This window comes from Oncorhynchus masou, chromosome 33, assembly GCF_036934945.1.
Source record: "Oncorhynchus masou masou isolate Uvic2021 chromosome 33, UVic_Omas_1.1, whole genome shotgun sequence".
Classification (NCBI taxonomy): Eukaryota; Metazoa; Chordata; class Actinopteri; order Salmoniformes; family Salmonidae; genus Oncorhynchus; species Oncorhynchus masou.
The window spans coordinates 31,185,739-31,210,688 of NC_088244.1; the positions used below are offsets into that span (position 1 = coordinate 31,185,739).

A 24,950-nucleotide genomic window follows, 5' to 3' on the forward strand; every position below is an offset into this window, starting at 1 on the left:
TAAATTACTCAAATGCCAAAGAGTTGGGAGAAGGAGAAGAGGTCCTACATTAGTGTATGTGGAAAGTGTCAGGGTCATGGCTCTCTTGTGTTTTATTGACACCATTTCAAACTGGCTCAAAAGTCACACCAATCAATTAAACAATCGATTACAATGACTTGGATAAGGATGTTGTTATCGTGTGATTTGTTTCGGTATGAAAGCACAGTGTTCTTATTAATGTCATAATTCTGCTGAGCTGCTCCAACAAGTCATTCACAGCCTTTCCTCAGAGGTAGTTTGTGAATTAGATTGCCACTAGCAATGGTCACTGAAATTGTTAAAAGGGTTTTAAAAAATGTTTTACTGGCATGAACAAATAATGAATGGCGTTCAGGGATTTTGGTGTGAATTCAGGTGTTCAATTTATTGAATTTTGTTTGTTTTTGCCCTCATATTCATGTTCTTATTGTGTCAGCTATTTAAAAAAAGATTTTGTGTTAAAAGAAAGACAATTATAGGTGCCTCATTTGCATAAATACACAAAACACTTGCTCTGTCTCCCCTACCTGCAGTCACCTGCTCTGTCTACCCTACCTGCACTCACCTGCTCTGTCTACCCTACCTGCAGTCACCTGCTCTGTCTACCCTACCTGCAGTCACCTGCTCTATCTACCCTACCTGCAGTTACTTGCTCTGTCTACCCTACCTGCAGTCACCTGCTCTGTCTACCCTACCTGCAGTCACCTGCTCTGTCTACCCTACCTGCAGTCACCTGCAATGTCTACCCTACCTGCATTCACCTGCTCTGTCTACCCTACCTGCACTCACCTGCTCTGTCTACCCTACCTGTACTCACCTGCTCTGTCTACCCTACCTGCACTCACCTGCTCTGCCTACCCTACCTGCACTCACCTTCTCTGTCTACCCTACCTGCAGTCACTTGTTCTGTCTACCCTACCTGCAGGCACCTGCTCTGTCTACCCTACCTGCAGTCACCTGCTCTGTCTACCCTACTGTCTACCCTACCTGCAGTCACCTGCTCTGTCTGCCCTACCTGCAGTCACCTGCTCTGTCTACCCTATCTGCAGTTACTTGCTCTGTCTACCCTACCTGCACTCACCTGCTCTGTCTACCCTACCTGCACTCACCTGCTCTGTCTACCCTACCTGCACTCACCTGCTCTGTCTACCCTACCTGCACTCACCTGCTCTGTCTACCCTACCTGCACTCACCTGCTCTGTCTACCCTACCTGCACTCACCTGCTCTGTCTACCCTACCTGCAGGCACCTGCTCTGTCTACCCTACCTGCACTCACCTGCTCTGTCTACCCTACCTGCACTCACCTGCTCTGTCTACCCTACCTGCACTCACCTGCTCTGTCTATTTATTTTTATTTCACCTTTATTTAACCAGGTAGGCTAGTTGAGAACAAGTTCTCATTTGCAACTGCGACCTGTCTGTCTAGACTACCTCATGAATTACTGTTGTAGTCACGTTCTGTTGCATAATTCAACAAGTGTGTCAATAGCAGGATACATTAAAAATCAACACGCTTGGCTCTAGATTACCCCTATTTATACATACTTTACATTGTTTGGGGCTCCCAAGTGGCACAGTGGTCTAAGGCACTGCATCTCAGTGCTAGAGGTGTCACTACAGACCCTGGTTCAATTCCAGGCTGTATCACAACCAGCTGTGATTGGGAGTCCCATAGGGCGGGAAACAATTGGCCCAGCATCGTCCGGGCTTGGCTGGTGTAAGCAGTCATTGTAAATAAGCATTTGTTCTTAAGTAACTTGCCTAGTTAAATAAAATCAAATAATTTGCAAAATCAAATTTTATTTGTCACATACATATGGTTAGCAGATGTTAATGCGAGCGTAGCGAAATGCTTGTGCTTCTAGTTCCGACAATGCATTAATAACCAATGAGTAATCTAACTAACAATTCCAAAACTACTACCTTATACACACAAGTGTAAGGGGATAAAGAATATGTACATAAAGATATATGAATGAGTGATGGTACAGAGCAGCATAGGCAAGATGCAGTAGATGGTATCGAGACAATCAGACATAATATCACTATAATCCGAGTGTTCATTTTCAAAAGTTGCTTTCATTTCAGCGCATCTGCACTGAACAAAAATATAAATGCAACATGAAACAATTTCAGTTCATATAAGGAAATCAGTCAATTTAAATGAAACCATTAGGCTATGGATTTCACATGACTGGGAATACAGATCTGCATCTGTTGGTCACCGATACCTTAAGGTAGGGGTCAGAAAACCAGTCGGTATTTAGTGTGATCACCATTTGCCTCATGCAGCGCGACACACCTCCTTCACATAGAGTTGATCAGGCTGTTTGTTGGTTGTGGCCTGTGGAATGTTGTCCCACTCTTCTTCAATGGCTGTGTGAAGTTGTCCCACTCTTCTTCAATGGCTGTGTGAAGTTGCTGGATGTTGGCAGGAAGTGGAACACGCTGTCGTACACGTCGATCCAGAGCATCCCAGATGGATGACATGTCTGGTGAGTATGCAGGCCATGGAAGAACTGGGATATTTTCAGCTTCCAGGAATTGTCTGCAGATAGATCCTTGTGACATGGGGCTGTGTATTATCATGCTGAAACATGAGGTGATGGCGGCGGATGAATGGCATGACAATGGACCTCAGGATCCCGTCACAGTATCTCTGGTCATTCGAATTGCCTTCGATCAATTACAATTGTGTTCATTGTCCGTAGCTTATGCCTGCCCATACCATAACCCCACTGCCACTATGGGGCACTCTGTTCACAACGTTGACAACAGCAAACCGCTCGCCCACACGACGCCATCTGCCCGGTACCATCTGCGTGCCAGTGGCCATCGAAGGTGAGCATTTGTCCACTGAAGTCGGTTACGACGCCAAACTACAGTCAGGTCAAGACCCTGGTGAGAACAACGAGCACACAGATGAGCTTCCCTGAGATGGTTTCTGACAGTTTGTGTAGAATTCTTCGGTTGTGCAAACCCAGTTTCACCAGCTGTCCAGGTGGCTGAGATCAGAAGCTGGATGTGGAGGTCCCGGGCTGGTGTGGTTACACCTGGTCTGCGGTTGTGAGGCTGCTTGGACATACTGCCAAATTCTCTAAAACGATGTCAAATCAAATTTTATTTGTCACATACACATGGTTAGCAGATGTTAATGGGAGTGTAGCGAAATGTTTGTGCTTCTAGTTCCGACAATGCAGTAATAACCAACAAGTAATCTAACTAACAATTCCAAAACTAATGTCTTATACACAGTGTAAGGGGATAAAGAATATGTACATAAAGATATGAATGAGTTATGGTGCAGAGCCGCATAGGCAAGATACAGTAGGTGGTATCGAGTACAGTATATACATATGAGATGAGTTTTTAAACAAAGTGGCATAGTTAAAGTGGCTAGTGATACATGTATTACATAAGGATGCAGTAGATGATATAGAGTACAGTATATACGTATACATATGAGATGAATAATGTAGGGTATGTAAACATTATATTAGGTAGCATTGTTTAAAGTGGCTAGTGATATATTTTACATCATTTCCCATCAATTCCCATTATTAAAGTGGCTGGAGTTGAGTCAGTGTGTTGGCAGCAGCCACTCAATGTTAGTGGTTGCTGTTTAACAGTCTGATGGCCTTGAGATAGAAGCTGTTTTTCAGTCTCTCGGTCCCAGCTTTGATGCACCTGTACTGACCTCGCCTTCTGGATGATAGCGGGGTGAACAGGCAGTGGCTTGGGTGGGTGTTGTCCTTGATGATCTTTATGGCCTTCCTGTAACATCGGCTGGTGTAGGTGTCCTGGAGGGCAGGTAGTTTGCCCCCGGTGATGCGTTGTGCAGACCTCACTACCCTCTGGAGAGCCTTACGGTTGTGGGAGGAGCAGTTGCCGTACCAGGCGGTGATACAGCCCGCCAGGATGCTCTCGATTGTGCATCTGTAGAAGTTTGTGAGTGCTTTTGGTGACAAGCCAAATTTCTTCAGCCTCCTGAGGTTGAAGAGGTGCTGCTGCGCCTTCTTCACGATGCTGTCTGTGTGAGTGGACCAATTCAGTTTGTCTGTGATGTGTATGCCGAGGAACTTAAAACTTACTACCCTCTCCACTACTGTTCCATCGATGTGGATAGGGGGGTGTTCCCTCTGCTGTTTCCTGAAGTCCACAATCATCTCCTTAGTTTTGTTGACGTTGAGTGTGAGGTTATTGTCCTGACACCACACTCCGAGGGCCCTCACCTCATCCCTGTAGGCCGTCTCGTCGTTGTTGGTAATCAAGCCTACCACTGTTGTGTCGTCCGCAAACTTGATGATTGAGTTGGAGGCGTGCGTGGCCGCGCAGTCGTGGGTGAACAGGGAGTACAGGAGAGGGCTCAGAACGCACCCTTGTGGGGCCCCAGTGTTGAGGATCAGCGGGGTGGAGATGTTGTTGCCTACCCTCACCACCTGGGGGCGGCCCGTCAGGAAGTCCAGTACCCAGTTGCACAGGGCGGGGTCGAGACCCAGGGTCTCGAGCTTGATGACGAGCTTGGAGGGTACTATGGTGTTAAATGCCGAGCTGTAGTCGATGAACAGCATTCTCACATAGGTATTCCTCTTGTCCAGATGGGTTAGGGCAGTGTGCAGTGTGGTTGAGATTGCATCGTCTGTGGACCTATTTGGGCGGTAAGCAAATTGGAGTGGGTCTAGGGTGTCAGGTAGGGTGGAGGTGATATGGTCCTTGTCTAGTCTCTCAAAGCACTTCATGATGACGGAAGTGAGTGCTACGGGGCGGTAGTCGTTTAGCTCAGTTACCTTAGCTTTCTTGGGAACAGGAACAATGGTGGCTCTCTTGAAGCATGTGGGAACAGCAGACTGGTATAGGGATTGATTGAATATGTCCGTAAACACACCAGCCAGCTGGTCTGCGCATGCTCTGAGGGCGCGGCTGGGGATGCCGTCTGGGCCTGCAGCCTTGCGAGGGTTAACACGTTTAAATGTTTTACTCACCTCGGCTGCAGTGAAGGAGAGACCGCATGTTTTCATTGCAGGCCATGTCAGTGGCACTGTATTGTCCTCAAAGCGGGCAAAATAGTTATTTAGTCTGCCTGGGATCAAGACATCCTGGTCCGTGACTGGGCTGGATTTCTTCTTGTAGTCCGTGATTGACTGTAGACCCTGCCACATACCTCTTGTGTCTGAGCCGTTGAATTGAGATTCTACTTTGTCTCTGTACTGACGCTTAGCTTGTTTGATAGCCTTGCGGAGGGAACAGCTGCACTGTTTGTATTCAGTCATGTTACCAGTCACCTTGCCCTGATTAAAAGCAGTGGTTCGCGCTTTCAGTTTCACGCGAATGCTGCCATCAATCCACGGTTTCTGGTTAGGGAATGTTTTAATCGTTGCTATGGGAACGACATCTTCAACGCACGTTCTAATGAACTCGCCACCGAATCAGCGTATTCGTCAATGTTATTGTCTGAGGCAATACGAAACATGTCCCAGTCCACGTGATGGAAGCAGTCTTGGAGTGTGGAATCAGCTTGGTCGAACCAGCGTTGGACAGACCTCAGCGTGGGAGCTTCTTGTTTTAGTTTCTGTCTGTAGGCAGGGATCAGCAAAATGGAGTCGTGGTCAGCTTTTCCGAAAGGAAGGCGGGGCAGGGCCTTATATGCGTCGCGGAAGTTAGAATAACAATGATCCAAGGTTTTGCCAGCCCTGGTGGCGCAATCGATATGCTGATACAATTTAGGGAGTCTTGTTTTCAGATTAGCCTTGTTAAAATCCCCAGCTACAATGAATGCAGCCTCAGGATGTATGGATTCCAGTTTGCAAAGAGTCAAATAAAGTTCGTTCAGAGCCATCGATGTGTCTGCTTGGGGGGGAATATATACGGCTGTGATTATAATCGAAGAGAATTCTCTTGGTAGATAATGCGGTCGACATTTGATTGTGAGGAATTCTAAATCAGGTGAACAGAAGGATTTGAGTTCCTGTATGTTTCTGTGATCACACCACGTCTCATTAGCCATGTTAGAGGCAGCTTATGGTAGACATTCCTGCAGTCAGCATGCCAACTGCACGCTCCCTCAAAATATGTGTTGTGTGACAAAACTGCACATTTTAGTGTCCTTTTTTTGTGTACATTTATAATGATCATGCTGTTTAACCAGCTTCTTGATGTGCCACACCTGTCAGGTGGATGGATTCTCTTGGCAAAGGAGAAATGCTCACTAAAAAGGAATTAAACAAATTTGTGAACAAAATTTGAAAGAAATAAGCTATTTGTGAGTATAGTAAATTTCTGGGATATTTTATTTCAGTTCATGAAACATGGGACCAACACTTTACATGTTTTTAGTTAATTGTAATTTGTAAATATTTAAACTGTATTAAATTCTAACTTTTTTCAATTCCACCAAAAATGAACACCCTTTAAAATAAAGTTATCTTTCTTGTGACGTGTCGAGACGGTTCATTAAATCTCAGACTAATATTCTTGTAGCCAGTGTATTCCATTGAAACCCATTTCAGCCAGTACCGGGGTGTGTTTGACAGGTGATTACAAACATTTCCGCAGTCGTAACGTTGACGGGGGGAAAAGGACAGGCACAAGCAACAGTATGAAAGAGTCCCAGGAGTCAAATGAAAGTAATCAATACAGCGAGATTTAAGTGACAAGTGGAGATTCACTGTACTATTCTGCATTCTTTGTAAATGACTGATGACTTGTACTGCATCCAGAGCTATCTCTCAGTAACCTCTCCCTTCTCCCTCTAACAGGCGCAGGGAGCAGTGTGCACCACAAGTGCAACAGTGCCAAACACCGCATCATCTCCCCCAAGGTGGACCCCCGTGGAGGCTACAGCAGCGGTCACTCTGAGGTCCAGAACAACGACGTGTCCGAGGGCAAGACCGAGCACAGCAGCCATGGAGGGGGGGAAAAGTTACGGAGGGGGAGGGGGCAGCGCCAGGGAGAAACGCAACGGCAAGATTCCCAAGCCTGTTCTCCTGCACCAGAACAGCACGGAGGTATCCTCTACCAACCAGGTGGAGGTCCCTGACACCACCCAGAACTCCCCCGTGTCCATCAGCAGCGGGCTGAACAGCGACCCAGACATGGCTGACAGTCCCGTGGTGACGGGCATGGGCCACGTGGCTTCCGTCCTGTCCAGCCTGTCCCAGAGTGTATTCATGTCCGAGGTGACCGGGGACCCCGGCTACAGCATGTCCCCCAATGGGGGCTCCAACGCCCACCTCATGGGCCCCGACGCAGCCTCCCAGGGACTGGTGTTGTCCGGTGTGGTGGCAGACAACCACAAGTTTGCCTTCCCCAGCGGAGGGGCTGGGGAGGGTCCCGGGGGGGCAGGGGGAGCAGATGGGCTGTCCATGCTGTCTGCAGCCAGTGTGTCTGAGGAGCTGGTCCTGTCCAGCAGCCTGGATGCTGGAGGCATGAAGATACCTGAGACCACCATGAACTTTGACCCTGACTGCTTCCTCAACAACCCCAAGCAGGGCCAGACATACGGGGGCAGCAGGCTGAAGGGGGGCGGCAGCTCCTCATCTTCCTCCTCTTCCTCCAATGGCACCAACGGCAGTATGCAGCGCTCTCCATCCATGTCAGACTCTGGTTACAGCTTCAACTCTGCTCTGGTGAAGAACATCAAGACGGAGGACATGTCCTTCGAGCAGCAGCTGGCCACAGAGCAGGGCTATCAGGTGGGGGCGGTGGTGAGCTGTGGAGGAGGTGGAGCTGGTTCCTCTGGGACTGGTTCAGCGCAAGGCTCCCTCGGCCTGACCCCGGCTGGCTCTCTGCTGCCCTCTGGAGGAGGCCTGAGCCCCAGCACCACCCTGGAGCAGATGGACTTCAGCGCCATCGATGCCAAGCAGGAATACTCCTCCGGAGCTGGGTCAGTGGGCTATGGCCAGGCTATGAACAGCCCCCACCTCTCCCACCAGAGCCACTCGCCCAGCTTCTTCCTCCAGGACACCCAGCAGTCCGGCCAGGCCCAGCAGGGCAGGTCCTCCATGGGCCAGAAGACTCATTTGATGGAGCACAACTCCCATGACTCCACAGCCTACATGGGCCTGCAGGTGGTCAAGACAGACTCCCCTGGCATTAACGGCCACCTCCACCACCACCACCAGAGCCACCACAGGGCCAACTGCAACGGTGGCTCCCCCACCGAGGGGCCAGGGCAGGGGCCTGGGTCTCTCCAGCTTCTGCAGTACCAGGGGGGCTTCCCTGGGCTGGGGCCAGAGCATGAGGAGGTGGTGGGTCTGGAGCAGCCAGGCAGCGTGGGCTCAGGCCAGGCAGGGGGAACAGAGAATGGAGAGGGCCTACTGAAGCCTGGGGATCACCTCCAGGCCTGTGGAGGAGGCAACCCAGAGGGAGGAGGGACAGAACACTACCTGCAGCAGGCCAACGGTGGAGGAGGTCAGGGAGGCGGAGGAGGAGGGGAAGGAGTGACCATGCATAACGGAAATGGCATCAACAACGACGGCAGCAACCGCTCACAGCAGCAGCAGCAGCTGCAGCCCCTCCTCCAAGGGGCTGGGATGGTCCAGGGCCTTTACAACACCGTGGGGCCCCACCAGGGCCTAGGCGGATCGGGCTCTAACGGTGGAGCAGGAGGGGGAGGCATGGAGATCAGCCTGGACCACTTCGACATCTCCTTTGGAAACCAGTTCTCTGACCTCATCAATGACTTCATCTCTGTGGACGGTAGTGGAACCAACATGGCGGCCGGGGGAGCTCTTTACAACCACCAGCTGGTGGCCAACCACGGCTCAGACGGTCAGGCCACGCCTAGTGGAGCTCCCCAGCAGGGCCAGGAGGACGGAGGGGTAGGAGGGGCCCGGGGGGCAGGATACAGCCCCTCAGAGCTCTGTCTCCAGCCCTGCTGCAGCCCTCAGTCTCTGGGTGCCGGGGCTGGGGGTGCAGGGCCGGAGTCAGGCTCTCTGGCATACATGGACGTGGCGGAGGTGGTGTCTGCAGCCGTGGCCCACGGGGCTCTGGGGATGTTGCAGGCCACAGGGAGACTCTTCATGGTCACTGACTACTCGCCCGAGTGGTCCTACCCTGAGGTGAGTCTCCACCACGCTAGCAGTGCATGTACTCCTTATTTCACAAAGCATTACACTCCAGTTGAGTTACCAAATGTAGTTACAACATAGTTTTGTAGTTGTGATTGGGTAAACGCATACAGAGAGGCATTTTCTCAAGTTTCACTTTGGTCAGACAGAAATAATGGATCTCCTTCAACCAACCTGAACTGCCAAAATATAGGAAACACTTTAGTAAACGAGGGATAAAAAGTATATTGAAAGCAGGTGCTTCCACACAGGTGTGGTTCCTGAGCTATTTCTAACCAACGAATTAACATCCCATCATGCTTAGGGTCATGTATAAAAATGGCAAGCTGGAGGCCATCCACAGGTACCCCCATCCACAGGTACCCCCGTCCACAGGTACCCCCGTCCACAGGTACCCCCGTCCACAGGTACCCCCATCCACAGGTCACTGAATGGTTTGATGGGCATGAAAATGATGTAAACCATATGCCAGTCACCAGATCTCATCCCAATTGAACACTTATGGGATTCTGGAGCGGCACCACCATCAACAAAACACCAAATAATGGAATTTCTGGTGGAAGAAGGGTGTTGCATTCCTCCAACAGAGTTCCAGAATCGATGCAAAGGCACTTTGAAGCTGATCTGGCTCGTGGTCCAACGCCCTATTTAGACTCTTTATGTTGTTGTTTCCTTTGTTTTGGCAGTTACCTGTACATATCAACGTAGTTTGAATGAACTGTAATATCACTGTTCAACCACCGGATGGCAGCTCAATAAAGTACAAAACAGAGAGTAGAGTCTGTGTAATGCCAGTAACACTGTCCAACCACAGGATAGCAGCTCAATAAAGTACAAAACAGAGAGTAGAGTCTGTGTAATGCCAGTAACACTGTCCAACCACAGGATGGCAGCTCAATAAAGTACAAAACAGAGAGTAAAGGAGTCTGTGTAATGCCAGTAACACTGTTCAACCACAGGATGGCAGCTCAATAATGTACAAAACAGAGAGTAGAGTCTGTGTAATGCCAGTAACACTGTCCAACCACAGGATGGCAGCTCAATAAAGTACAAAACAGAGAGTAGAGTCTGTGTAATGCCAGTAACACTGTCCAACCACAGGATGGCAGCTCAATAATGTACAAAACAGAGAGTAGAGTCTGTGTAATGCCAGTAACACTGTTCAACCACAGGATGGCAGCTCAATAATGTACAAAACAGAGAGTAGAGTCTGTGTAATGCCAGTAACACTGTCCAACCACAGGATGGCAGCTCAATAAAGTACAAAACAGAGAGTAGAGTCTGTGTAATGCCAGTAACACTGTCCAACCACAGGATGGCAGCTCAATAATGTACAAAACAGAGAGTAGAGTCTGTGTAATGCCAGTAACACTGTCCAACCACAGGATGGCAGCTCAATAAAGTACAAAACAGAGAGTAGAGTCTGTGTAATGCCAGTAACACTGTTCAACCACAGGATGGCAGCTCAATAATGTACAAAACAGAGAGTAGAGTCTGTGTAATGCCAATAACACTGTCCAACCACAGGATGGCAGCTCAATAAAGTACAAAACAGAGAGTAGAGTCTGTGTAATGCCAGTAACACTGTCCAACCACAGGATGGCAGCTCAATAATGTACAAAACAGAGAGTAGAGTTTGTGTAATGCCAGTAACACTGTTCAACCACAGGATGGCAGCTCAATAAAGTACAAAACAGAGAGTAAAGGAGTCTGTGTAATGCCAGTAACACTGTTCAACCACAGGATGGCAGCTCAATAAAGTACAAAACAGAGAGTAGAGTCTGTGTAATGCCAGTAACACTGTCCAACCACAGGATGGCAGCTCAATAAAGTACAAAACAGAGAGTAAAGGAGTCTGTGTAATGCCAGTAACACTGTTCAACCACAGGATGGCAGCTCAATAAAGTACAAAACAGAGAGTAGAGTCTGTGTAATGCCAGTAACACTGTCCAACCACAGGATGGCAGCTCAATAATGTACAAAACAGAGAGTAGAGTCTGTGTAATGCCAGTAACACTGTCCAACCACAGGATGGCAGCTCAATAAAGTACAAAACAGAGAGTAGAGTCTGTGTAATGCCAGTAACACTGTTCAACCACAGGATGGCAGCTCAATAATGTACAAAACAGAGAGTAGAGTCTGTGTAATGCCAGTAACACTGTCCAACCACAGGATGGCAGCTCAATAAAGTACAAAACAGAGAGTAGAGTCTGTGTAATGCCAGTAACACTGTCCAACCACAGGATGGCAGCTCAATAAAGTACAAAACAGAGAGTAGAGTCTGTGTAATGCCAGTAACACTGTCCAACCACAGGATGGCAGCTCAATAATGTACAAAACAGAGAGTAGAGTCTGTGTAATGCCAGTAACACTGTTCAACCACAGGATGGCAGCTCAATAAAGTACAAAACAGAGAGTAAAGGAGTCTGTGTAATGCCAGTAACACTGTTCAACCACAGGATGGCAGCTCAATAAAGTACAAAACAGAGAGTAGAGTCTGTGTAATGCCAGTAACACTGTTCAACCACAGGATGGCAGCTCAATAAAGTACAAAACAGAGAGTAAAGGAGTCTGTGTAATGCCAGTAACACTGTTCAACCACAGGATGACAGCTCAATAAAGTACAAAACAGAGAGTAGAGTCTGTGTAATGCCAGTAACACTGTCCAACCACAGGATGGCAGCTCAATAAAGTACAAAACAGAGAGTAGAGTCTGTGTAATGCCAGTAACACTGTCCAACCACAGGATGGCAGCTCAATAAAGTACAAAACAGAGAGTAAAGGAGTCTGTGTAATGCCAGTAACACTGTTCAACCACAGGATGGCAGCTCAATAATGTACAAAACAGAGAGTAGAGTCTGTGTAATGCCAGTAACACTGTCCAACCACAGGATGGCAGCTCAATAAAGTACAAAACAGAGAGTAGAGTCTGTGTAATGCCAGTAACACTGTCCAACCACAGGATGGCAGCTCAATAATGTACAAAACAGAGAGTAGAGTCTGTGTAATGCCAGTAACACTGTTCAACCACAGGATGGCAGCTCAATAATGTACAAAACAGAGAGTAGAGTCTGTGTAATGCCAGTAACACTGTCCAACCACAGGATGGCAGCTCAATAAAGTACAAAACAGAGAGTAGAGTCTGTGTAATGCCAGTAACACTGTCCAACCACAGGATGGCAGCTCAATAATGTACAAAACAGAGAGTAGAGTCTGTGTAATGCCAGTAACACTGTCCAGCCACAGGATGGCAGCTCAATAAAGTACAAAACAGAGAGTAGAGTCTGTGTAATGCCAGTAACACTGTTCAACCACAGGATGGCAGCTCAATAATGTACAAAACAGAGAGTAGAGTCTGTGTAATGCCAATAACACTGTCCAACCACAGGATGGCAGCTCAATAAAGTACAAAACAGAGAGTAGAGTCTGTGTAATGCCAGTAACACTGTCCAACCACAGGATGGCAGCTCAATAATGTACAAAACAGAGAGTAGAGTCTGTGTAATGCCAGTAACACTGTTCAACCACAGGATGGCAGCTCAATAAAGTACAAAACAGAGAGTAAAGGAGTCTGTGTAATGCCAGTAACACTGTTCAACCACAGGATGGCAGCTCAATAAAGTACAAAACAGAGAGTAGAGTCTGTGTAATGCCAGTAACACTGTCCAACCACAGGATGGCAGCTCAATAAAGTACAAAACAGAGAGTAAAGGAGTCTGTGTAATGCCAGTAACACTGTTCAACCACAGGATGGCAGCTCAATAAAGTACAAAACAGAGAGTAGAGTCTGTGTAATGCCAGTAACACTGTCCAACCACAGGATGGCAGCTCAATAATGTACAAAACAGAGAGTAGAGTCTGTGTAATGCCAGTAACACTGTCCAACCACAGGATGGCAGCTCAATAAAGTACAAAACAGAGAGTAGAGTCTGTGTAATGCCAGTAACACTGTTCAACCACAGGATGGCAGCTCAATAATGTACAAAACAGAGAGTAGAGTCTGTGTAATGCCAGTAACACTGTCCAACCACAGGATGGCAGCTCAATAAAGTACAAAACAGAGAGTAGAGTCTGTGTAATGCCAGTAACACTGTCCAACCACAGGATGGCAGCTCAATAAAGTACAAAACAGAGAGTAGAGTCTGTGTAATGCCAGTAACACTGTCCAACCACAGGATGGCAGCTCAATAAAGTACAAAACAGAGAGTAGAGTTTGTGTAATGCCAGTAACACTGTTCAACCACAGGATGGCAGCTCAATAATGTACAAAACAGAGAGTAGAGTCTGTGTAATGCCAGTAACACTGTTCAACCACAGGATGGCAGCTCAATAAAGTACAAAACAGAGAGTAGAGTCTGTGTAATGCCAGTAACACTGTTCAACCACAGGATGGCAGCTCAATAAAGTACAAAACAGAGAGTAAAGGAGTCTGTGTAATGCCAGTAACACTGTCCAACCACAGGATGGCAGCTCAATAATGTACAAAACAGAGAGTAGAGTCTGTGTAATGCCAGTAACACTGTTCAACCACAGGATGGCAGCTCAATGTTGTACTCTCCCCTATGTATTTATTTGGACAGTGAAGTTAAAACTTTAAATGTGACTATATACTCCAGCATTTTGGATTTGACATCAAATGTTTTATGTGAGGCGACAGTACAGAATGTCACCTTTCATTTGAGGGTATGTTCACACATATCTGTTTCACCGTTTAGAAAGGAAAGCACTCTGTGTATCTAGTCCCCCCATTTGAAGGTGTCATAAGTATTTGGACAAATTCACTTACAGTGTATTACATTTACAGTCAACAGGTAAGTATTTGGTCCCATAATCCTAGCAGGCAGTGATTACATCAAGCTGGTGACTACACACTTTTTGGATGCATTTGCAGTTTGTTTTGGTTGTGTTTCTGATTATGTTGAGGGATAAATCCATTTGAATTCAGTCACTTTTTGACAGCACCCCTTTTGATTTGAACGAAACCTTCGATACATATTTGCCCGTCGTAGAAATGTCCAGAAAGGGACTTTTTGGATCTGATATATATATATATACAGGGTGGGTGTCAAGTTTCATGAATAGAAATAGCAGAAAATACATTACTATTTAGGTTAACGTTCGACGGTGGGTGGACCGGTGGTCCTCTTTGTGGTAGTAATTAGAAGTTAAAAGTTAAATGTCAATGCTGTACCATCTAAATTGCAGTGGTCTGAAGGGATAGGTCCATTCTATGAACGCTATTTCTATTCATGAAACATGACACCCACCCTGTATTCAGGAGCATGTTGTGTCTCAACTGATGGCGGGCACAACACAAACACCTCAGATTATGTCAATTAGCATCTAAGCTACTACATGTGCAAATATTTAAAGGTTAAAGTTTTTTAATTAAAAAAAAATATATATATATATATCATTAAAATAGTTTGACCACCCTGTTTGTAAGCTTTTAAATAATATCAACCGTTTCTATTTCCCAGTGATGAAGACGTGGATGTCTCATGGTATGCTGGGGTATGCAGAATAGGTCAACTATGAACACCTTTGTCTCCTGAATTTTCTGACTTTCAGGTCCAAAAAGTCCCTTTCTGGGCATTTCTTCCATGGGCAAACATGTTAAGAACAAATTCTTATTTGCAATGACAGCCTACCATGGAACAGTGGGTTAACTGCCTTGTTCAGGGGCAGAACAACAGATTTTTATCTTGTCAGCTCGGGGATTCGATCCAGCTGGCCCAACACTAGGCTACCTGCCACCCCATGGAAATATAAATGAATGGTAAATAATGTATTGTGTCATTTTGGAGACTCTTTTATTGTAAATAAGAATACAATATCTTTCTGAACACTTTTACATTGATGTGGATGCTGCCATGATTACCGATAATCATGAATGAATCGTGAATAATGATGAGTGAGAAAGTTACAGATGCAAAAATATCATACCCCCAAGACATGCTAACCTCTCTCCATTACAATAACAGGGGAGGTTAGCATACCTCCAAGACATGCTAACCTCTCTCCATTACAATAACAGGGGAGGTTAGCATACCTCCAAGACATGCTAACCTCTCTCCATTACAATAACAGGGGAGGTTAGCATACCCCCAAGACATGCTAACCTATTTCTATTACAATAACAGGGGAGGTTAGCATACCTCCAAGACATGCTAACCTATCTCTATTACAATAACAGCAGAGGTTTGCATACCTCCAAGACATGCTAACCTCTCTCCATTACAATAACAGGGGAGGTTAGCATACCCCCATTGACATGCTAACCTCCCTCCATTACAATAACAGGGGAGGTTAGCATTTTGGGGGGGTATGATATTTATGCCTTTGTATTTATGTATTTATTTATGCCTCAAACTGCAAATGTATCCAACAAGTTTGCAGAGTCACAAGCTTGACGTAGTCATTCTGTGCTATAGGAATATGGGACCAAATACTAAACCTTTGACTAAATTGAATACACCAGAAGGGAAATTGTCCAAATACTTATGACACCTTCAAATCGGTGGGACTAAATAGTCTAACGTGCTTTCACTTCTACACGGTAAAACAGATATGTATGAAAATACCCTGAAATAAAAAGTGACAATCTGTACGGTCACCTTTTTATAAAATATTTCAAACCCCAAATGCTGGAGTATAGAGCCAAATTAAATGTTTTAGCTTCACTGTCCAAGTAAAGGAGTAAGGGAGGGGAGTGGACTGTATGTACAGAGAACTTCGGTTAACGCCAATGACACTGTTCATCCACAAGTTGGCAACCACTTTGGTCAGACAGAAAAATGGCTGTAATATCACTGTCCAACCACAGGAAGGCAACGCAGTAAATATAATAGAGACAATAAACGGTTGTGTAATGCCACTCTTCCACCGCTAGGTGGCAGCAGTTTGAGAATATGTCCCTGTGTTCACGTTATTCCTACTATTCTCCATAAGATGGCAGCATGACATTAACTCATGGCCAAATTCACACTTGCTCCCTAATACCCAGTATAGGTCCAGATGATCCAGTTTCCCGCGCTGTGAGTCTGTGTGCTATCTGTTTCAGGGAGGAGTGAAGGTGCTCATCACTGGTCCATGGCAGGAGGCCAGCTCTAACTACAGCTGCCTGTTTGATCAGATATCTGTCCCTGCCTCTCTCATCCAGCCTGGGGTGCTGCGCTGCTACTGCCCAGGTAGGTCTCAGTGGCCTGGCCTTGACACACCCTCTGGTCCTTCCACCAGGGTTAAACTGGAAACACTGTGTACTGTACCTACCAGGGATATCAGTCGTTATCTTTTAGACTTAGATCAGCAGACATTACACAAAGGTCTTTACTCGTGTCTCTGTTCCTCAGTTGAGATTATGTCCCTGGCCACTGAGAAGTTTCAAGAAGAAGAATATGTTCCTATGAGGCCTACAGGTGGTTAGAGTCAGGAGTGTTGGAGTTGTAGCAGTTATCAGTGAAGCGTCTGACTCGGACTCCCTCTGTCTGTCTCTGTCCACAGCTCATGACACTGGGCTGGTGACACTGCAGGTGACTGCCAGTAACCAGATCATCTCTAACTCAGTGGTGTTTGAGTACAAAGCCCGCGCTCTGCCCTCACTGCCCTCCTCACAACACGACTGGCTCTCACTGGACGGTAAGATATCTCGGTCTATCTTCCTCTCTCTTTTTGTCTTTCTTCCTCATCTCACTGTCTTTCTGTGTCTCTTTGTCTCTCTCTGAATCCCCCTCTCTCTCTTTCTCTTTGCTTCCCCCTCTCTCTCTATCTCCCTGCTTCCCCCTCTCTTTCTCTCTCTGCTTCCCCCTCTCTTTCTCTCTCTGCTTCCCCCTCTCTTTCTCTCTCTGCTTCCCCCTCTCTTTCTCTCTCTGCTTCCCCCTCTCTTTCTCTCTCTGCTTCCCCCTCTCTCTCGATCTCCCTGCTTCCCCTCTCTTTCTCTCTCTGCTTCCCCCTCTCTTTCTCTCTCTGCTTCCCCCTCTCTTTCTCTCTCTGCTTCCCCCTCTCTTTCTCTCTCTGCTTCCCCCTCTCTTTCTCTCTCTGCTTCCCCGTCTCTTTCTCTCCCTGCTTCCCCGTCTCTTTCTCTCTCATTCTCTTTCCCCGTCTCTTTCTCTCTCGTTCTCCTTCCCTGTCTCTCTTTCTCTCTCGTTCTCCTTCCCTGTCTCTCTTTCTCTCTCGTTCTCCTTCCCTGTCTCTCTTTCTCTCTCGTTCTCCTTCCCTGTCTCTCTTTCTCTCTCGTTCTCCTTCCCTGTCTCTCTTTCTCTCACTCTCTGCTTCCCACTCTCTCCTTCTCTCTCTCTGCTTTCCCCTCTTTCTCTACTTCCCCTCTCTCTTTCTCTCTATCTCTTGCTCTCCCTCTCCCTGTCCTTCTGCCCTGGGCACCAGTGAAGTGCTATCTGCTGGCTCATCCTAAATGACTCTCTGCTGTGCTGTCGTGTTGCTGCTCTGAGTGTCACAAATCACAACTATCTGTCCATTTACATTAGAGTCTGTTCTAGAGGCATGTGGCTGTGTGGTGGCGTGTCCATTGTCCATGATGGACAGTAATTACTTGAAGATTGAGTTGGATTTCAGTACATTGGAGAGCACTAGTCCTTTTCCTGTTGTCCTGTATCTGTGAGAGGATCCTGTAGTGTTAATAATGTGGTCTGATAGACATTTCGGAATCAATATCTGCAGTGAATCAACTTCATTATGGGCTTTCAGGACCATGGAGAACACTAGTCATCAGTCATCAGGTGTGATAGCAGCAGTGAGTCAACTCCATTGGGATCTTGGGATCAGGTTTTATTTCAGGACCATGGAGAACACTAGTCTTGTTCTGTGTCTTCAATGTTTTCTGGTGTCAGGATCAATAGTTAGGTCAAATGAGTACCTTTTGGGTAGTGTAAAGGTTTTATTTCACCTAGTTTTAACATTCTGCCATACAGAGCACATGTTCAACTTAATACAAAACACATTTTCCCATCTCAAGAGGTTAATACCAAAATGACTACACTAGGAGACTATTAAGTGCCACATAAAGTAACAGGGTTGACCGTAACAGGGTTAACGATTCAATCAGCCATAAATCCCATGTCAGGGGAAATGGGAGCTTGTTGTGTGCAACAGGGAGGGGCAATTGAATGCAAGCTTCATTACAATTACAAATGAATTGCTTAAGAAATTCTAGCCTGTCTATCTATGGGGAACAGGGTTGACGTGTTGTGCTTGACGCCCTCAGTTTTCCACCACAAAACACTAGAAAATGGCCCAAAAACAGTACAACCAGCTCTTGCTTTTTACATGACCATTTGCCTTTTAGAGATTCAATGTTTCTTTTGAACATGAAAAAATATGCACATATCCTTACACCATATTGAAACCAGAGTTCAGTTCACGTGACAGGGTTGACATTAAAACGAGGGACAGACCTTTCACGTGATTAGATGAATCGCATGAAATAACTTAAATGACTTTGTCAAAGAAACAATAGCGGGGGCTTTACAGTAATGATAAAACGTGGAGAGATGTTGGGGTTAAGTGGGTTACAATCTTCCTAGAAGTCACAGAGGGACATGTCAAAATGCAGGATTTTCACACTTTAAGCAAGTCTTTATTCATACATAAAACATCTGATTGAATGAATTCTTCATGTGGTCTATATTGAAGGGCACTTGGTTTAATAAAACGGCCTTTCAACCTTCAATATTGGTGCAAAATATCAAAGTGAAACGGCACTCCGTTCGTGGAACGACCCAATTGCAGTGGATCAACTGTAGTAGAAACTCAGTTCATCTTGGGTTTGATTTGGACCATGGCCCAGAACCATGAAGAGCACCAATCCTTGTCCTGTGTCTTTCAGACGATGCTATTGTGTTCTGATAGACATGTCAGGATCAATATCTAATAGCTGCAGTGAATCAACTAAGTTGATCATGGATGTTAAGAGTGTTGGCATTACTGCAAATAGATCTCCTAGAACCACTATGACATACGTGAGTGTATGTTGCTCGGCACACATGGGAATTTAGACTGGCTGCACAATGACGACTCGGGCTCAAGGGCTTCACAGCAAGAAGTCTTGTGAATTAGTATATTTAGACTGCGATAGAGTGAGACACTGCAGGGATGAGTGTGTGTGCGTGCGTGTGCGTGTGTGTGTGTGGAGCTTAGCTGGGAGAGAGTGTTGCTACTGCAGTGTGTGTACGACTGTGCATTGACAGGCTAAAGTAGGGCATGGTGAAGAGAGGGGAGGAGAGTACAGGAGTGGGCTGACGGGACAGCTGCATTGCAGACGCCCCTTGAGGGAGTGGGATTGAATAATCAAGAACCACCGTCTCCCAGGCAGACGTGGTGCGGCGGAACCAGTGTATCTCTCCACCATTCATTCATACAGTACACTAACCCTACTCTATCTGCCTCACAGGTCCATTCATACAGTACACTCACCCTACTCTATCTGCCTCACTGGTCCATTCATACAGTACACTCACCCTACTCTATCTGCCTCACAGGTCCATTCATACTGTACACTCACCCTACTCTATCTGCCTCACAGGTCCATTCATACAGTACACTCACCCTACTCTATCTGCCTCACAGGTCCATTCATACAGTACACTAACCCTACTCTATCTGCCTCACAGGTCCATTCATACAGTACACTCACCCTACTCTATCTGCCTCACAGGTCCATTCATACAGTACACTCACCCTACTCTATCTGCCTCACAGGTCCATTCATACAGTACGCTCACCCTACTCTATCTGCCTCACAGGTCCATTCATACAGTACACTCACCCTACTCTATCTGCCTCACAGGTCCATTCATACAGTACACTCACCCTACTCTATCTGCCTCACAGGTCCATTCATACAGTACGCTCACTCTACTCTATCTGCCTCACAGGTCCATTCATACAGTACACTAACCCTACTCTATCTGCCTCACAGGTCCATTCATACAGTACGCTCACCCTACTCTATCTGCCTCACAGGTCCATTCATACAGTACACTCACCCTACTCTATCTGCCTCACAGGTCCATTCATACAGTACACTCACCCTACTCTATCTGCCTCACAGGTCCATTCATACAGTACACTCACCCTACTCTATCTGCCTCACAGGTCCATTCATACAGTACGCTCACCCTACTCTATCTGCCTCACAGGTCCATTCATACAGTACACTCACCCTACTGTCTCTGTCTCACAGGTCCATTCATACAGTACACTCACCCTACTCTATCTGCCTCACAGGTCCATTCATACAGTACACTCACCCTACTCTATCTGCCTCACAGGTCCATTCATACAGTACGCTCACCCTACTCTATCTGCCTCACAGGTCCATTCATACAGTACGCTCACCCTACTCTATCTGCCTCACAGGTCCATTCATACAGTACGCTCACCCTACTCTATCTGCCTCACAGGTCCATTCATACAGTACGCTCACCCTACTCTATCTGCCTCACAGGTCCATTCATACAGTACACTCACCCTACTCTATCTGCCTCACAGGTCCATTCATACAGTACACTCACCCTACTCTATCTGCCACACAGGTCCATTCATACAGTACGCTCACCCTACTCTATCTGCCTCACAGGTCCATTCATACAGTACGCTCACCCTACTCTATCTGCCTCACAGGTCCATTCATACAGTACGCTCACCCTACTCTATCTGCCTCACAGGTCCATTCATACAGTACGCTCACCCTACTCTATCTGCCTCACAGGTCCATTCATACAGTACGCTCACCCTACTCTATCTGCCTCACAGGTCCATTCATACAGTACGCTCACCCTACTCTATCTGCCTCACAGGTCCATTCATACAGTACGCTCACCCTACTCTATCTGCCTCACAGGTCCATTCATACAGTACACTCACCCTACTGTCTCTGTCTCACAGGTCCATTCATACAGTACACTCACCCTACTCTATCTGCCTCACAGGTCCATTCATACAGTACGCTCACCCTACTCTATCTGCCTCACAGGTCCATTCATACAGTACACTCACCCTACTCTATCTGCCTCACAGGTCCATTCATACAGTACGCTCACCCTACTCTATCTGCCTCACAGGTCCATTCATACAGTACACTCACCCTACTCTATCTGCCTCACAGGTCCATTCATACAGTACCCTCACCCTACTCTATCTGCCTCACAGGTCCATTCATACAGTACACTCACCCTACTCTATCTGCCTCACAGGTCCATTCATACAGTACACTCACCCTACTCTATCTGCCTCACAGGTCCATTCATACAGTACACTCACCCTACTCTATCTGCCTCACAGGTCCATTCATACAGTACACTCACCCTACTCTATCTGCCTCACAGGTCCATTCATACAGTACACTCACCCTACTCTATCTGCCTCACAGGTCCATTCATACAGTACACTCACCCTACTCTATCTGCCTCACAGGTCCATTCATACAGTACACTCACCCTACTCTATCTGCCTCACAGGTCCATTCATACAGTACACTCACCCTACTCTATCTGCCTCACTGGTCCATTCATACAGTACACTCACCCTACTCTATCTGCCTCACAGGTCCATTCATACAGTACGCTCACCCTACTCTATCTGCCTCACAGGTCCATTCATACAGTACACTCACCCTACTCTATCTGCCTCACAGGTCCATTCATACAGTACACTCACCCTACTCTATCTGCCTCACAGGTCCATTCATACAGTACGCTCACCCTACTCTATCTGCCTCACAGGTCCATTCATACAGTACACTCACCCTACTCTATCTGCCTCACAGGTCCATTCATACAGTACACTCACCCTACTCTATCTGCCTCACAGGTCCATTCATACAGTACCCTCACCCTACTCTATCTGCCTCACAGGTCCATTCATACAGTACCCTCACCCTACTCTATCTGCCTCACAGGTCCATTCATACAGTACGCTCACCCTACTCTATCTGCCTCACAGGTCCATTCATACAGTACGCTCACCCTACTCTATCTGCCTCACAGGTCCATTCATACAGTACGCTCACCCTACTCTATCTGCCTCACAGGTCCATTCATACAGTACGCTCACCCTACTCTATCTGCCTCACAGGTCCATTCATACAGTACGCTCACCCTACTCTATCTGCCTCACAGGTCCATTCATACAGTACCCTCACCCTACTCTATCTGCCTCACAGGTCCATTCATACAGTACCCTCACCCTACTCTATCTGCCTCACAGGTCCATTCATACAGTACCCTCACCCTACTCTATCTGCCTCACAGGTCCATTCATACAGTACGCTCACCCTACTCTATCTGCCTCACAGGTCCATTCATACAGTACGCTCACCCTACTCTATCTGCCTCACAGGTCCATTCATACAGTACGCTCACCCTACTCTATCTGCCTCACAGGTCCATTCATACAGTACGCTCACCCTACTCTATCTGCCTCACAGGTCCATTCATACACTCTATCTGCCTCACAGGTCCATTCATACAGTACTCACCCTACTCTATCTGCCTCACAGGTCCATTCATACAGTACGCTCACCCTACTCTATCTGCCTCACAGGTCCATTCATACAGTACGCTCACCCTACTCTATCTGCCTCACAGGTCCATTCATACAGTACGCTCACCCTACTCTATCTGCCTCACAGGTCCATTCATACAGTACACTCACCCTATTCTATCTGCCTCACAGGTCCATTCATACAGTACACTCACCCTACTCTATCTGTCTCACAGGTCCATTCATACAGTACGCTCACCCTACTCTATCTGCCCCACAGGTCCATTCATACAGTACACTCACCCTACTCTATCTGCCCCACAGGTCCATTCATACAGTACACTCACCCTACTCTATCTGTCTCACAGGTCCATTCATACAGTACACTCACCCTACTCTATCTGCCCCACAGGTCCATTCATACAGTACACTCACCCTACTCTATCTGTCTCACAGGTCCATTCATACAGTACGCTCACCCTACTCTATCTGCCCCACTGGTCCATTCATACAGTACACTCACCCTACTCTATCTGTCTCACAGGTCCATTCATACAGTACGCTCACCCTACTCTATCTGCCTCACTGGTCCATTCATACAGTACACTCACCCTACTCTATCTGCCTCACTGGTCCATTCATACAGTACACTCACCCTACTCTATCTGCCTCACTGGTCCATTCATACAGTACACTCACCCTACTCTATCTGCCTCACTGGTCCATTCATACAGTACACTCACCCTACCGTCTCTGCCTCACAGGTCCATTCATACAGTACGCTCACCCTACTCTATCTGCCTCACAGGTCCATTCATACAGTACACTCACCCTACTCTATCTGCCTCACAGGTCCATTCATACAGTACGCTCACCCTACTCTATCTGCCTCACAGGTCCATTCATACAGTACGCTCACCCTACTCTATCTGCCTCACAGGTCCATTCATACAGTACGCTCACCCTACTCTATCTGCCTCACTGGTCCATTCATACAGTACACTCACCCTACTCTATCTGCCTCACTGGTCCATTCATACAGTACACTCACCCTACTCTATCTGCCTCACTGGTCCATTCATACAGTACGCTCACCCTACTCTATCTGCCTCACAGGTCCATTCATACAGTACACTCACCCTACTCTATCTGTCTCACAGGTCCATTCATACAGTACACTCACCCTACTCTATCTGCCTCACTGGTCCATTCATACAGTACACTCACCCTACTCTATCTGTCTCACAGGTCCATTCATACAGTACGCTCACCCTACTCTATCTGCCTCACAGGTCCATTCATACAGTACACTCACCCTACTCTATCTGCCTCACAGGTCCATTCATACAGTACACTCACCCTACTCTATCTGCCTCACAGGTCCATTCATACAGTACACTCACCCTACTCTATCTGCCTCACAGGTCCATTCATACAGTACACTCACCCTACCGTCTCTGCCTCACAGGTCCATTCATACAGTACACTCACCCTACTCTATCTGCCTCACTGGTCCATTCATACAGTACACTCACCCTACTCTATCTGCCTCACTGGTCCATTCATACAGTACGCTCACCCTACTCTATCTGCCTCACAGGTCCATTCATACAGTACACTCACCCTACTCTATCTGCCTCACAGGTCCATTCATACAGTACGCTCACCCTACTCTATCTGCCTCACAGGTCCATTCATACAGTACACTCACCCTACTCTATCTGCCTCACAGGTCCATTCATACAGTACGCTCACCCTACTCTATCTGCCTCACAGGTCCATTCATACAGTACACTCACCCTACTCTATCTGCCTCACTGGTCCATTCATACAGTACACTCACCCTACCGTCTCTGCCTCACAGGTCCATTCATAGAACCAGTCTCACTACTCTACACTCCACAGTAAGCTAAGGAGCTGAGGGAAAACAGAGTCTGATCTATTACCTTACTACTTCTATTAACTCTTTCCTCACTCCCGCTCTCTGCCTCGATATTATCTTGCTTGTGGTTGTGGTTGTGGTTGTGGTTGTGCTTGTGGTTGTGGTTGTGCTTGTGGTTGTGCTTGTGGTTGTGCTTGTGGTTGTGCTTGTGCTTGTGCTTGTGCTTGTGGTTTTGGTTGTGGTTGCATTTTGCCGGTTATTTTGGATCCTGTCTTTTGCCATGTATGGTAATCATTTATTTGATGTATTTTTCCACTCTGTTCATGACCAAAGATTTCATGCTGGGTTTTCAGATAAATGACTCTGTTGCCTCATGCCTGTCCTGATGATACTTATAAATACTACATGGTGTTTGTTAAGTTCATCCTGCTAGAATCGACAGAGCCCTGAAGCAGCTGGTATAGTCCCAGATACCACCCTA

The 24,950-nt window shown here is 46.9% G+C and overlaps 1 protein-coding gene across 1 annotated transcript in view; it reads left to right on the forward strand.

Annotated features, from left to right (window-relative positions):
* LOC135528246 (calmodulin-binding transcription activator 1-like) overlaps window positions 1–24,950 on the forward strand; it is a 477,130-nt gene that overhangs the window by 424,603 nt on the left and 27,577 nt on the right. Inside the window, 4 exon segments of the mRNA XM_064957197.1 lie at window positions 6,778–6,940; window positions 6,942–9,081; window positions 16,154–16,280; window positions 16,594–16,728. Of these exon segments, the coding sequence (XP_064813269.1) occupies window positions 6,778–6,940; window positions 6,942–9,081; window positions 16,154–16,280; window positions 16,594–16,728 (2,565 nt within the window).